Source organism: Apium graveolens, chromosome 1, assembly GCF_009905375.1.
Source record: "Apium graveolens cultivar Ventura chromosome 1, ASM990537v1, whole genome shotgun sequence".
NCBI lineage: Eukaryota > Viridiplantae > Streptophyta > Magnoliopsida > Apiales > Apiaceae > Apium > Apium graveolens.
This window is the reverse complement of record NC_133647.1, coordinates 191,084,431-191,099,481: the sequence shown is the minus strand read 5'-3', so window position 1 is coordinate 191,099,481 and position 15,051 is coordinate 191,084,431. Positions and strand designations below refer to the sequence as shown.

The following is a 15,051-nucleotide window of genomic DNA, read 5'->3' as shown; positions in this document are numbered from 1 at the left end:
CTAGAACTCAATCACTTAAGGGAGAATTTAAGATGTTAAGCATGAAGAAAACTGAGCCACTCGATGATTTTTACATGAAACTGAACAACTTGGTTACAAATATACAAGCTTTAGGAGAGAACATGGAAGAGGCTTACATTGTAAAAAAGTTGCTGAGAGCAATCCCATCAAGGTTCGTTCAAATTGCTTCTGCCATTAAGCAATTTGGAAACTTGGATACGATGTATGTTGAGGAGGTGCTTGGTTCCCTTCAAGCACACGAAGAAAGGACTCGGGGAAATGTCGAAAACAATGATGGAAAATTGTTGTTGACTGAAGATGAGTGGAGGAAAAGGGAAGAAACTGAAAGCAAACTTCTATTGACTAGATAGGAGTGGTTGAAGAAGACATGCAAGGATGGGACTCGTGGCACAGGAGATAGCCGTGGTAAGTTTGTGAACTGGGGGTTTCGTGACATGAGCAAGTTGAGATATTTTAACTGTGGAACTATTGGTCATTATGCCTCAGAATGTCGTAAACCACGACTAGGAAAAGAAAAGGATCAAGAATCTAAGGTGAATCTTGATCGAGTTGATGATGACGAGCCTGCACTTTTAATGGCAGAATGTAGAGGAGAAGAAATAAACTTAGTTTTTTAAATAAAGCGAAGATGACTCCACCAGCTGGACAAGATCATGGATACAAAGGCAATACAAATGTTTGGTACTTGGATAGCGAAGCCAATATTTATATGACTAGACAGCGTCCAATGTTTAAAGATTTGGATGAAAGTGTGTAGGGACAAGTTAGGTTTGGAGATGGGTCAACAGTGTCTATCAAAGGAAAGGGATCAGTGGCACTAAAATGCAAAAATGGTGAGGAACGATTCTTGAAAGAGTTATATTTTATCTCCAAACTTTGTAATAATATAATAAGTTTGGGACAATTGTTGGAGGCTGGAAATCGACTTGTCATTAATGGAGAGTTTTTATGGGTATATGAAAAAAATAGGACATTACTGTTAAATGTTAAGAGATCCTCGAATTGCTTGTATAAGTTGCTTATTGCAGAGAACATACCTGTGTGTTTACTAACAAAGGCAGAAGAAAATGCTTGGCTATGGCACTCGTGACTCGGGCATGTTAACTTTTAAGATTTGAAGTTGATGATTAAACATGACATGACATGCGGATTACCAGCTCTGGTTTTGCCAAAAGAAACCTGTAAGGGAGGTCTAATGTCTAAACATACACGAAAATCATTTCCACAGCGGAAAATTTTTGCAGCAACAGAACGACATGAATTGGTGCATGGATTTGTGTGGACCCATTTCACCACCAACCCCTGCTGTAAACAAATATTTCATGTTGCTTGTGGACGATCTCACTCGAATGATGTGGGTTTTCATGCTCAAGACAAAGGACGAAGCACTAAATGTTTTCAAGAAGTTCAAGGAGAGAGCAGAAAAGGAATCAAAGCAGGAAATCAAGGTTTTCAGAGCCGATCGAGGATGAGAGTTCTTCTCAAAAGAGTTTGAGATGTTTTGTGAATTTGCAGGGATACAGAGGCATTATACAGCTCCGTATTCATTACAACATAATGGAGTTGTGTAAAGGCGAAATTGTACGGTGGTGGCTATGGGAAGGAGTATGTTCAAAGAGAGAAATGTTCTAGCAAAACTGTGGGTAGAAGGGATACGCCATGATGTGTATGTGTTAAACAAGCTACCCACATGTGCTTTAACAAATCTGACACCATATGAATCATGGATAGGAAAGAAACCACACCTGGAACATATAAAAGTTTTTGGTTGTTTGGGGTACATGAAGATACCTGCAGTACATATTTAAAAAACTCAACGATAGGAGCAAACTTGTCATCTACTTGGGAAAGGAATCAGGGACTAAAGCATTTCGACTTTACGATCCAGTTGAAGGCACTGTACATATGAGCAGAGATGTTCATTTTGAAGAAAAGAAAGGATGTATGTGGAATGAAAATGAGACATGAAGTGTATGTTCATCGAACTTTTTCACTGTCATTGACTATCAGCAAAACACAATGGGAGCTACTGGAAGTGGAGAACAAAATGAAGGGAATCATGAAATAAATTCTTGGTCAAGCAGTGCAAGTGGCAGCACCAATGGTTTTAACAGCTTGGGGAGCTCGAGTGGAAGTAATACTGGTAGCCTAAATGATATGAGTGATGTAAGAAGTGAGCTTCAAAGATTCAGGTCACTTGGTTCGCAATATCTATGATGAGACTCAAGAAGTGGAAGCTGCGGATGAACTATTACTGTCAGAAATTGATGAACCTGTTACATATGAACAAGCAGCATAAGAGAAGATATGGAGGCTAGCAATGAAAAATGAAATTAAATAATCGAAAGTAATAAAACCTGGGAACTGACAGAGCTGCATGCAGGTCATAAAGTAATAGATTTGAAATGGGTGTTCAAAGTTAAAAGAGACACTTATGGTAAGGTGGTTAAGCATAAAGCCAGACTCGTGGAAAAAGGCTATGTCCAAAGGTATAGAGTTGATTATGAGGAGGTTTTTGGACCTGTCACAAGGATGGAGACAGTACGTTTGTTGCTCGCTCTTGCAGCTAAAATGAGTGGGAGGTATATCACCTTGATGTAAAATCAGCCTTTTTGAATGGCGAATTACTGGAGGAAGTGTGCGTATCTTAACCAAAAGGCTATGAAAAAGAAGGAGAAGAGCATAAAGTTTACATATTATTCAAGGCCCTTTACGGACTCCATCAAGCTCCACGTGCCTGGTATTCTCATTTAAATAAATTTCTAACTGATCTTGGTTTTATCAAGTGTCCTTTTGAGCATGTTGTGTATGTTGGATGTGAAGGAAATGATGTTTTCATAGTTGGAGTTTACGTAGATGATCTTTTGATAACTGGTACGACTGTATCAAGCATGGGAAGGTTTAAGGAACAAATGGGAAGGCAATTTGAGATGAGCAATTTGGGGGGCATGTCCTATTATATTGGTATTGAAATCGATCAGAGGAAGGAATGCATTGAATTAAAATAGACATCTTTTATAGAAAAGATTCTTGGGAGGGCAGGAATGGCTGAATGCAACCTATTGAAGTACTCGATGGAGCCTAAAGTTCAGTTGCACAAGGATGAGAATGAAAAACTGATAAACTAAACCTTGTTCAAGAGTATGATTGGTGGTCTGAGGTATTTGGTTAATACTCGTCCAAATATTTCATATTTAGTAGGAATTGCTAGTCGCTTCATGGAAAGGCCTACTGTTCTACATCTAAATGCAATGAAGAGAATACTACGCTATGTTAAAGGCACACTGAACTATGGTCTTATATATAAAAAGGGACATGGAGATTACCTATTGGCTGGCTATTCAGATAGCGATCTTGCGGGAAATGTGGATGACAGGAAGTCGACAAGAGGGATGGCTTTCTATCTTAACGAAAGCTTGATTACATGGGTGCCTCAGAAGCAACGTTGTGTTGCCTTGTCTTCATGTGAGGCCGAATTTATGGCCGCTACTGCTGCAGTATGCCAAGGTATTTGGTTGCAAAAGGTTCTCAGTTATATTTCTGAAGTGAAAGCAGGACCAGTGATTTTGTATGTTGACAATAGATCTGTGATCGATCTTACTAAAAACCCAGTCTTTCACGGCCGTAGTAAATATATAGATGTTCGGTACCACTTCATACGAGAGTCTGTTGAATAAGGAAGCATTGTTATTAAACATGTGAAGAGTACTAAACAGCGGCCTGACAGACTAACAAAAGCACTCCACACGATAAAGTTCGAAAACATGAGGAAGTTGCTTGGTGTTCAGAATCTCCAGGATGTTTAGATTAAAGGGGAGAATGTTGGATTTTTATCTAAACATTTATTTATTAGTTTATTTCTGTTATTTGAATAAGACAACTGAGTTGGCATATTGTTAGGAGTTTGATTTAGTCTAGTAGTGTTGAGAATTTGTAGGAGTCCAGTATCAGGTAGTAGCTGATTTTTAGGCATTATCTTAGACGTGCAGTGTGTTCTTTATATTGGTGTTTTCTTTGCTTTGTTTTGTAAGCGTCAAGTCTATAAGTTCCAGTTCAGCAGTTTCAATATAGAAAACGTGTTTTCAGCTGAATCTTGTTCACTATAATTTGTGTAGTTCCAATATCCTTTATCTAGAAAGTACTGCTTAATTCCTTTTGGACAACAAAAACATGATTCAACAGTTGTCTCGCCTCAATTCCGTGCTCGGACCTATCACTAGAGACACTAGGTTTAGTTTGCCATTATATTTTTAACTGAAATTTAGTATTTAGTTTCTAAATTATATTATTTATTATTTTTTTTCTATTTAGTGTAAATGATTTAGTGATGTCAATTTTATTTTTAAAATAATTTTGGGTATAAGAAATATGTAGACTTGTAACTTTTGATTTATTTAAATTTGGAAAAGTTTGACTTTATGTAAAATTGTTTGGGAATAAGTTGAGTATAACTAAATGGACTCTAATTAATAGAGATTATAATTATATTTAATACATGAATAATTTTTTTAATAAATGATATATATTTAATTTTTGCTAACATTTTTTTAGAAAAGTATTAATTAACCAATTCTAAATTATACCATGTTATAAATAAAATTTAAACAAATCTTCTTTAAAATCAAATATAATTATCATGTTTATAAATACATGATCGACCGACTTATTTCGACTGACTAAAAAAAAGAAAAAATGATTGAATATAAATATCGGTCGAAATTCGACCAAAATTCGGGTTAATCAACGTAAAATTTGACCAGGAAAGTAAATAGTGACCCGGAATAATCAGACCGTCTTAGTCCATGTCGTTATTACGATCGATTTGGCAATCAGTAAAAACCCTGTTTCTTGTAGTGATATGAGTACCCATATATTGAAAATTGAAAAAAAATTAATCAATTTTTTTACTAGTTGATAACCCGTGTGAAGCACGGACCGAGATTTAAATATCTATTTTAAATAATTTTTTACAAAAATTATTTCTAAATTATGATTAAAATAGATAATGAAATTATAGGTAATTTTATTAACTCAAATTTTATATCACAACAAATTAACTTAACATTATTAGATTATTAGGTCTTTGTTGACCAAATAAACATAACTAATTAACATTTTATTTTGAAACTTTAGCCGTGAGCAACACGATTTGTGGATAGTTTGACAAAATATAAATCACTATTATTAAGTAAAGAAATCATCTACCCACGTTTGGAAATGGAGTAAATATATAGAGTTGATATTTAGAGAGAACTTTCAATTGGCTGGATCATTTCTATGATGTCATTTACATAGTTACATAAAACTGAAATTGATGTCATTGTAGAGTATTAAGTTTAAAAATGAGATGAAAATGTACAATAAATTTTAATATTATAGTTATATGGAATTAAAATCGAGTGAAACCAAACAAACTGAAATAAAATAAGTAATCGTGTATAATTATATATTTTTAAATGTTCAAACCAATTGAAATCAATTAAATTATATAGTTATAACCAAATTTGGTATGATGATATTATTGTGTTCCACCATAAGAGCGTTCATATTATTGATAAAGTATATTAATATAATTATGTAGTTGAAGAGGTTGGAAATCGATAAAATAATTTAATTAAATTATTTAGTGATAATCAAATTATGGTATTTTAGTACTACGATATTATTGTATTCAACGAAAAAGCGTTAACTTATTTGATAAAAAATAAATGTCAAACATGTAAAGTAAAGAATCGAAATAGTGTAGTTTTCATAATTGAGTTTGAAAATTTGATAAAAGTATGTTGAGAAATTACTAAAGTACCACTTTTTGTACTTTAATGCGATTTTACCATCTTCTGAAAATATTGTAAAATACCTTTTACAATTATAGTCAACTAAAAATTAACTTAGCGCGATTGAATACATTAGTGATTAAGAGTTTATCGTATGTCTCCCGTTCGACTCTAACTCACCGCAAGAATATTTTAGAACATATTCTCAATTGGAAGGATATAAGTCATATTTGTAAAAAAAACTAAATACAGCTATCTTTTTTTCAATTTTCTGAAAAATAATTGAAGTTTATTTTTGGTTGCATTTTTTATATATTTGATTTAATCAGTACAACTTGTTAAGAAATGTATTATGAAATCAAATAATATTTTTATTACTGATTTTTGAAATTGCAATTGTTCTCGATTTTGGATTATCTTAGTTGTACATATGGTTGCAAAGTTGAGAAAGGTATTTTGGGAAAAAGGTTATAATTGGGTATTTTTTTTAAAAAGTCCAAATATATAATTAACAAATTATTATTAATTATATAATAACAGGGAATTAAAGCCAGTAAAACCAAATAATTGAGTTTTTGTATATTTATGTTTAAATAGAGATTTGAACCCGATAAAGTCAGATAGAATAAATTATTTAATGATAATCAAAATTTGGTATTTTGGTATAATTGTGTTCCACCGAAATCGTATTTATTTTATTAATGAAGAGGATACTTATAATTACGTAATATTGATGTTCGAACCCGATAAATTAATTAAATTAACGGTATTGGTCCAATACTAACACTTAGGTTGAACAAGATTTGGAGAAGGATGTATTAAGCTGAAAGTTGGAAATCTCGGGTCAATACTAGGTGAAAAGTGCGTCTAAGCTCATCCAACAGCAGAAAGGAGCATGGAATGCAGCTAATAATGGCGAATTTTTTAAAAACATATGGAATATTAAAGCCCGCCAAAGATGTTGCACTTGATATGGCGAGCTGTATCGCATTATCTTCCAACTAAAGTCCAATTGCAGGCTAAACAGGTTCAAGTCAACAATATATGCTCTGTCTGTAATAAAGATGTGGAATCGATATTTCATATTTTAGTCCAATGCAGGCTAGCAACAAGATGATGGAAAATATATAATTCGAGCTTTGGTACAGAGGATTGCATGGATTTTTCAGTGTGGCTTGAAGAGAAATTAGCAAGGCAATCAAAGAACAGCAAACCGAAGATCAATACTCTGTGATGGTCGATTTGGAGAGCAAGAAATGATCTGGTATGGAGCAATAGAAGAAGGACGACTATGAAAATTGTTGCAAAAATTTGGGAATATCTTTCACAGCGGACAGTTGCTCAGGGTAGATTTATTGGAGCACCACTTCATCCTCCAATTCCAGGAGATGGTGTTGTTTACTGGGTAAAGTCATGCTATAATGAAGTAAAGATTATGACTGATGCAGTAGTATTCACAGATCAAGGTAGATCTGGTATTGAAATTATTGCTCGAGACCATGATGGTCACCTCTCTGGCAAAAGCTAAAAGGTAATGAACCCAACTCTAGTGGGGACGATTGCAGTGAAGGAGGATTTAAACTGGGCTAAAGAATCGTAATGGAACTCCATCACTATTGACTCTGATTGCTTGATTGTGGTTCAGATGATAAGAAGTACTGCTCCTATGCGATCAAGAATTGGAAAGGTAATAGATGAGTTTAGAGAGAGTTGGTCCGTGGAGTAAACAACTTGAAGTTGTATTGGGCTGCAAATATGTCGGCTCATGAACTTGCACATGTGTCGCATATGTATCCGGTCGAGTTTTTGATTGGAGATCTGTTCCAGTCAAGATTACAACATGTATCTTGAATGATTTGAATGAGTAACGGGATTAAAATAATTAAGATATAATTTCAATCTCTAAAATGGTATAAACAAAAGGCATATTAGTGTCAAAAATCAGGTAAAAATGATACATAGAGAACTATAAATTATAATAAATTATAAATTAAGATTAATATCAGATTGAATATTGAAGGGGTGAAATCAAAATAGGTGAAACCAAGTTTATATTACTTAAAAAAGCAAAATCAAAATTAAATAGTATTTATAAAATTTAGACTTGTAGGATGTAAAATATAACACAAATGGGAATAAAAATAGGTGAAACCAAAAAGAGATAAATCTAATTTGTGCCATTTAAAAAGTGGTGTCGCTTATTAAAGAAGATTATAAATTAAAATTCTCATATTTTAATTATTTTATTGAAATATATAAATACTCGAAATTTCTTTGAAGAAATAAGCCTCGAGATTTATTTATCATAATTCTTGCATTGAGTCCATAATCTTGTAATAAAGGAATTTAATTGTGTATTCTAATTTCTCCCACTTTCTCATGGGGTAGCTAACATTGTTCTTCCACCGAAGACGAAAAGGTTCTTCCCATAAAATTTATAATAAGATTATTATAAAAAAGAATAAAAATAATAAATTTAAAGTTATAACGAGATTGAAGTAATTAAGATAGAGATTTAATCTAAAAAATAATATAGTTATAGGGGCATATGAGAGTCAAAAAATTGATAAAAATAATAAATGTAGAATTTCAAGTAATATAGAAATCCAAAAATAATAAAAATAATAAATATTTAGAACTATAATACTTGATTCAAAAAATGGTGAAGCAAAAAAAGTAAAGTTAAAATATTACTCCCTCAGTCCCTTCGAATTGTTTACATTTGTTCGGCACGCATCTTAAGGTGCATAAAAAATATAGTTATGTAACCTATTTTTACAATTTTCTTTTTCTGAATAAAAGTTGAATGTTTTAATTTTTATTCTAGAAAAAACAAAATTGTAAATTTTTTTTACAGAACTATACTTTATATGAACCTTAAAATGTGTGTCGGACACTCTCTAAAAAATATAAACAATTGAAAGGGACGGAGGGAGTACTTAAAAAGAAATTTCTTTTATCAATAAAGTTTGTTAATTAATCTTGAAAAAACTACCGAATAAGAGTTTTACGATTTTCATTTAAATCATATAATATAATCTCTCTATTTTCCTATTCTACACTGGTATCTTGATCTTATGTACCGTGCATGTAACACACTCTAACTAGTGACTCATCAAGAAGAGCTTTACAAATGGCACACATGCACACTTGCAGCCGAAAACAAACGTCAATACGTTGAGTCTTTGTAACGTACAAATTTGGACTATACGCATGACTATCCCTCACCGCACTCCACAACCTTGCACACAGAATTAATCCAACCTGCCTCACAGAACAAAGCCTTTTACAATCTCCCATCCCCACCGAACAAGCTCAAATATCTACAGATCTCTCATTTACAATGTCTGCCTGGTCTACTAATCAGACAAATGAGAATGATAACCACTATAATTCAGCTGAAAGTGCTATGATCGGCGATCGGAACTCCTCATCGAATCGAGGTCAAAGACAAACGGCAAACACATCTAATAAGCCTGCAGGTGGTCATGCAGCTCCGCGATCAGATTATCATCCTTCACTTTACTGTGCTATGCATCGCCACCTGCCACCCCAGATGATGAACGCTCGTTGGGATGAAAAATGTCATTATATACGCAAGATCATCATGGACTATGCTCCTATTGATGATTATTATCGGGTCAGTATCAATATATTCATATGATTTGAGTTTGTTTTCACCAAATGTGAATTTCATGTATTCACATAATGTTTAGAATAATAGATAGTAAAGAAAAATCTTTGTAACTACTACCTTTTAATTTTCCCATTGTTTTACAGATAAAATTAAAATTATTTTGTTTAATTATGTTTCGTCGAACAATTCAAAAATATTAGTGAGCATTAATTTTAGTAATTTATAGATAATAAGATTCTGACATTGGTTTAATATTGCTTTTTTTTTGCAGAACAAAATCAAAAAAGAATACAGGGAAGCAATCATGTCTTCTTATCGGGTATGATCAAATTTAATGTTTATATTCTGCTCAATATTTATAACATATTAATGTTCAATTTGACTCAACTTCGATGGTAAATAAAAATTCATTCTTTCATTATTTTAAAAAATTAAAAAATATATATTAAAGTAGATTAAACATACTTTTCAATGATGTAATAATTATAAATATTTTCGATAATATATTATATTAAATTTTCAATAAAGATGGGTCAATTTGACGCAAAAAATCATGACAGATCAATCGGGATGGAGAGTAATTACACAATTTTTTTATGAAAAATATGGTTTTTAGTAGGCAATAAATGTAACTGATTGTCATTGATGTTGTGTTTGGTAAGAGGTAAGAGGTTTGTATTTTTCCTATTGTGGTATTCTGGTATTATTTGTCTTTTTACCTGTTTCAAGAACATTTATTATTGGTAGCCTATGCAGCATGAAGCTGTACTGCTGTAAGACATGAAGTTCAATAACATCAAGATTAACGGTTCAAGTCAGGAGCATTCATTTAATACAAATATTTTTTGGTCCCATTTTAACCTTGTTTCTTTTGTAGCCTATGCACCAGGAGCTGTATATGATGAATCCGACAAGCTTTTTTGTTCCTTCTTTTCTCAAAGCAATCAGTGAGAATACAGAGGAGGGCTTCCGCAAAATTATATCTGAACCAAGTCCCGGAGTATTAACATTTGAAATGCTGCAGCCTGCATTTTGTAAAATGATGCTAGATGAGGTATCATTTAGCATTTTGCATTTTGTTGTCTGCTATGGCAGGTGCTCGTAGTTGTTTTAGATTTTCTCGTTTATAACCATGTTCTGTTTGCATAGATGGAAAACATTGAAAATTGGCTCTGTGAGACTAGAGTCAGAATTATGCGGCCCAATACAATGAATGCATATGGTGCTGTTCTTGATGACTTCGGCATGGAAGCAATGCTTGGCAAATTGATGGAAGATTTCATATGTCCCATGTCTACAAGTAATTATTTTTCTCTCACAAGTACAAACAAAATGATACTACTATTATGGCTATAGATCTGAATTATTATCTACTTGGTAAACACATGCTGTGTCTGCAGTTTTTTTCCCCGAAGTTGGTGGAGCGACACTCGATTCCCACCATGGCTACATCGTGGAGTACGGGACAAATAGAGATAGTTACCTTGGTAAGTGATCAGTTTGAACTTCATTCAGTAGATGTTCCTTTTTAGAAAAATTATCTCATATGCAACCTCTGTCCCATAGTTTTATGGTTAAATAATTTTAGATGTACCAAATTGGTAAGCAAAATGATTCCCAAATAACTTCATCGGCTACAATTCAATAAATAATAGTGAGCCCCTTGCATTCACATAAATTCTCCCAATAACATCCTCCCAAATTGCCAAGTCACCAGTGTCATATTATTTGGAACCAAATTTTGGTACCCAATTTGATACCTCTAGCACCATTCTTTATGGTTTTATACTTTATGCCTTTACAAATTGCTTCTTCAAAAAGATAAACTAAATTTTTTTATCATTTTCTTTATATTTATATTGATTACATAACATATGTAATACAATAGTCTAAACTAATCAATTCAACTTTCAAAATTCAAATGACTCTGAAAATATGACTTCTTTTTATTTTAGGCCAAATTTCGTTTGGGATGCCTTAGCTTATGATATGGAACTAACAAAAAACCATATGATTGTAGGTTTTCATGTAGATGACTCAGAAGTCACTTTGAATGTCTGCTTGGGAGAGCAATTTTCTGGTGGTGAGCTGTTCTTCCGTGGAGTGCGCTGCGAGAAACATGTAAATGTGGAAAGTCAGCCCGAGGTATGTATACTGTATACCGTAGTTCATATTGAAGATGATGTTGTGAAATTATTGAACACAATTAAAGTTCTTATAGATTGTCCTCCTTTAGTTGACGTTCATCCAATTTTCTTTTTATTTTTATAGGAAATTTACGATTACTCACATGTCCCTGGACGTGCTGTTCTTCATCGTGGTCGTCATCGCCATGGTGCTCTATCCACCACATCTGGGCACAGAGTTAATATGCTGTTATGGTGCCAAAGGTAATGTAATCCTCAAATTTTGTTGCTAATTAATACTGCTTATTGATATTTTAATTAAGCAATAAACTTATTATTAAGAAGAATGCTCTGGATGAGGAATTAAACTCAAAAGCTTTCTAAGTTCATGATTCTGATAAATTTGTGATGTAGCAAAGACCTTTCATAGCAAAAAAATTTAAGGCCAGTTATATTAAAGATCCCTAGATCTGCGGAATGCACACATCAAAACTGAAAATAATTTAATCATAATATTTTTCTTCTCCGTCATTTTCTCTTTGAATCCTTCTCATAGAGATCAAATCAAGAAAGATGTGCAACAAGATTTTATTTTCTTTCCTCTGTGTATGAAGCAGATGTTGGATCTTGGAATCCCAAATATAGTTTTTTCTTTTTTTGTTTGGCTATTAAAGCAACTCTATATTTCACATCATTTTAGTTGGTCACTTTTAAAAGAATTGTTTGGCTATATATTAAAGCAACTCTATATATTTCACGTCACTTTAGTTGGTCACTCAAAAGAAAGACGGACAACAAACAATTGATATTTTTTTTTGCTGTGTCTGTTCGCGCATGGCGCGGATTAGGAATCCCTATTACAATTTCCCTTTTTTGTTTAACTAATAGAGCAACTCTATATGCCATGTCACTTTAGTTGAAACACAACGCAAAGAGAAGGTTCCCCTGATGACGTTTATGAATGGACAGAAATATGTATCTAATCAATCAATTGCCATTTTAGTGTATGTTCCAGAGTTTCAAATTACTGATTATAAGAGCATTTTCTTTTGCATTTTGTAAGTCAGAGCCCTCTTAAATTCAGGATGAAGTATAGATTAATGTGTGTTCCAATACTATAAATTCTCTTTTTTATTTGGAGTCCTCAAGGACTGAAAATATACAATTGCTGTACTGCAGCTCTGTATTTAGAGAAATGAAGAAATATGAAAAGAAAGCACCCAGTTGGTGTGGCGTGTGCCAAAGAGAAAAGGAAGAAAGGCGACGCAGTTCTATTGCAGACATTAATCTGGTATGTACACCATATACAAGAGTTGAAATACGCCTCAAGAATTTGCTTCAAGGATTCTGATTCATTGTATTGTTTCTTTACTCTTTGTCTATCCAGGAAATACAGAAGTTATTAGTAGGATCGCAAGCTACTTCATCGCGGACCAATAATGCCAGGCCATGAGATGAAAAATTCTTGATACAGCAGCAGATTTAAAAATCCATTGATGCTTAAATAGTTGGTAAATTCAACTTTTCAAAGGTGAACAGACAGCTTTTTTTTTCTTTGCCAAAATTTTTAACTGCTTTACATCCAGTGTTGTTAATGTTTCACATTCAATCTTGTTGTAATTTAATAAGGATTTTATTTTGAATATCTTATTCTAAAGTTTATTGTTTTAAAATACAACAAATGATATATAAAAATGTGATTTTTACTTGTATTTACAAAAATATGATCTGCAATTTTGCAAACAAAAATTAAATTCAGTTTAATTTTTAAGTTTCATTGAAATGTCTTGGCATATAGGCCAATTTGTTGAAAAAACTCAGAGCTACATAATTTGTTGTAGTGTAAACATTGAAACCAGTAGAAGAAAGTGATTCCCAATTTATAGATGACCGTGATCCTGTTAACACGAATTGAAGGGAATGAAGGATCCTAGTAAGAACAGGAGGCATTAATTTGAGCCCAACAAATACCCAAAAGCAATTCTTATGGAGATGACATGGTGGTGGTTTTATTTTAATTAGGTAAGAGATGCAAAATGATGAAAGTTTTTTTCTTTTAAAACTAAAACCCGATTTCATTTAACCAAATCAGATAATTTCGAGTTCCACAGGGATCATCATATTCCTGATGGAAATACAACCTGGAGAAGAACAAGCTGAACGGGCAAACCAATTAGCCACCTTGTTCCCGGATCGTTTTACAAAAGTAAAGGTATACTTTGAGAGATTGTAATAGACGTTTACAATCTTCGATAATCACACCTAGAAAAAGCTTGAACCACGAGGAGGCAATTTGTCTGCACAGGAATTAACGTCACTAGCCTTAATCCAACTGAGAACTTCTTATAGCTAGGTGAGCCTCAATTCTACCCCTCCCCCTCCAACAGCTGCCTCAGCCTCTAAAATATGACCGTTGTGATCTCTAGTAGCCATCCCCAACCATGTTTTTAATCAGAGTTAAAAATGGAGGTATCACAAAGTTGATATCACCCAGCTCCGGTTCAATCCACTGCTTCTGCTGTAACTCCTTGGACCAGTACCATGAATCATTATCATCAACCAACTTGATACTATTTATAAGAGATCCATCTCTCTCCGAAAATCAGCTCTTCATTCCGTTGACGTTTTCCTGGTTTAAACAAGTCTTCAACTGTTTTATCCTGAGGGGAGGAAGCCAAGGTTGTTTAGAATCTGAATCAGATTACCTGAACTCCCCCTCCATCAAGCTCCTTGCTTAAGTTAATACTACTCGGATTAGACCCCAACTTCGCATTTAAATACTACTACTCTTTAGCATAATACCTCGCATAAAAAACTTTATTTGGGATCCATTTTAGCATTACTCATTCCTTATTAATCTAATATCATATACCCCAAATTACAATTACCATACAGTTCTAACTCAAACTTATCAAAAACTCTAGCTTATTTCATAGACTGTTGTTATTGGGCTCATGGCCCAACATAAATTCATTTACCTAGACACAAGTTTGACTAAATAGGCCTTAACCCATTTATAAATTAAAAGCTTTATTTCCGGCTCAAGTACCTCGTTATACTTCCTCTAATAACTTTACTTAGAATTTCTTTTTACTAGTATTAATTTATTTTTATAAAACTCAATAGATAATAATATTTTTTGTCCAAACTATTACATTAACGAAAAATTATTTTAATAATTATTAACGTACCTCCCATATTTAATCTCAATTCTTTAGTATATCTAAAAGAATACAATCAAATTCAATACTATTTTCGTTTTATAGTAAAACATATATTTGGTTACATGTTAATTTGTGAGCCCTATTCGAGTATATATTATTTTACAAAATCATTTTTCTTTTGTGTCAAGGTATTTCACAAAATCATAAAATATACCTATATAAGGTGTTGTTCTGAGCAAGAACTAGTTATCTCCATAATGGCTCATCATCAAGAACTCATCTCATCTTCATAATGGCTCATCAAGAACTCATCGCTGCAAAAATTAGCC

General features: G+C 33.0%; 3 protein-coding genes across 3 annotated transcripts; all 3 read left to right on the top strand.

The window, feature by feature from the left end:
- Positions 1-649: 649 nt before the first annotated feature.
- LOC141713973 (uncharacterized) lies at positions 650-2,622 on the top strand. The gene is made up of 6 exons (XM_074517527.1): positions 650-702; positions 1,250-1,469; positions 1,537-1,626; positions 1,819-1,920; positions 2,032-2,194; positions 2,393-2,622. Exons 1-6 carry the CDS (start codon positions 650-652, stop codon positions 2,620-2,622), a joined length of 858 nt encoding a protein of 285 aa, XP_074373628.1.
- Positions 2,623-3,164: 542 nt separating this feature from the next.
- Positions 3,165-3,698, top strand: LOC141713966 (secreted RxLR effector protein 161-like). Its single transcript, XM_074517520.1, has one exon. The coding sequence runs from the start codon at positions 3,165-3,167 to the stop codon at positions 3,696-3,698; it is 534 nt and encodes a 177-aa protein (XP_074373621.1).
- Positions 3,699-9,012: 5,314 nt separating this feature from the next.
- On the top strand, positions 9,013-13,198 carry LOC141723335 (2-oxoglutarate and iron-dependent oxygenase domain-containing protein CP2-like). The gene is made up of 9 exons (XM_074525133.1): positions 9,013-9,435; positions 9,704-9,751; positions 10,310-10,486; positions 10,582-10,732; positions 10,833-10,919; positions 11,453-11,577; positions 11,704-11,822; positions 12,738-12,849; positions 12,946-13,198. Exons 1-9 carry the CDS (start codon positions 9,139-9,141, stop codon positions 13,009-13,011), a joined length of 1,182 nt encoding a protein of 393 aa, XP_074381234.1. The 5' UTR covers positions 9,013-9,138; the 3' UTR covers positions 13,012-13,198.
- Positions 13,199-15,051: the final 1,853 nt, after the last annotated feature.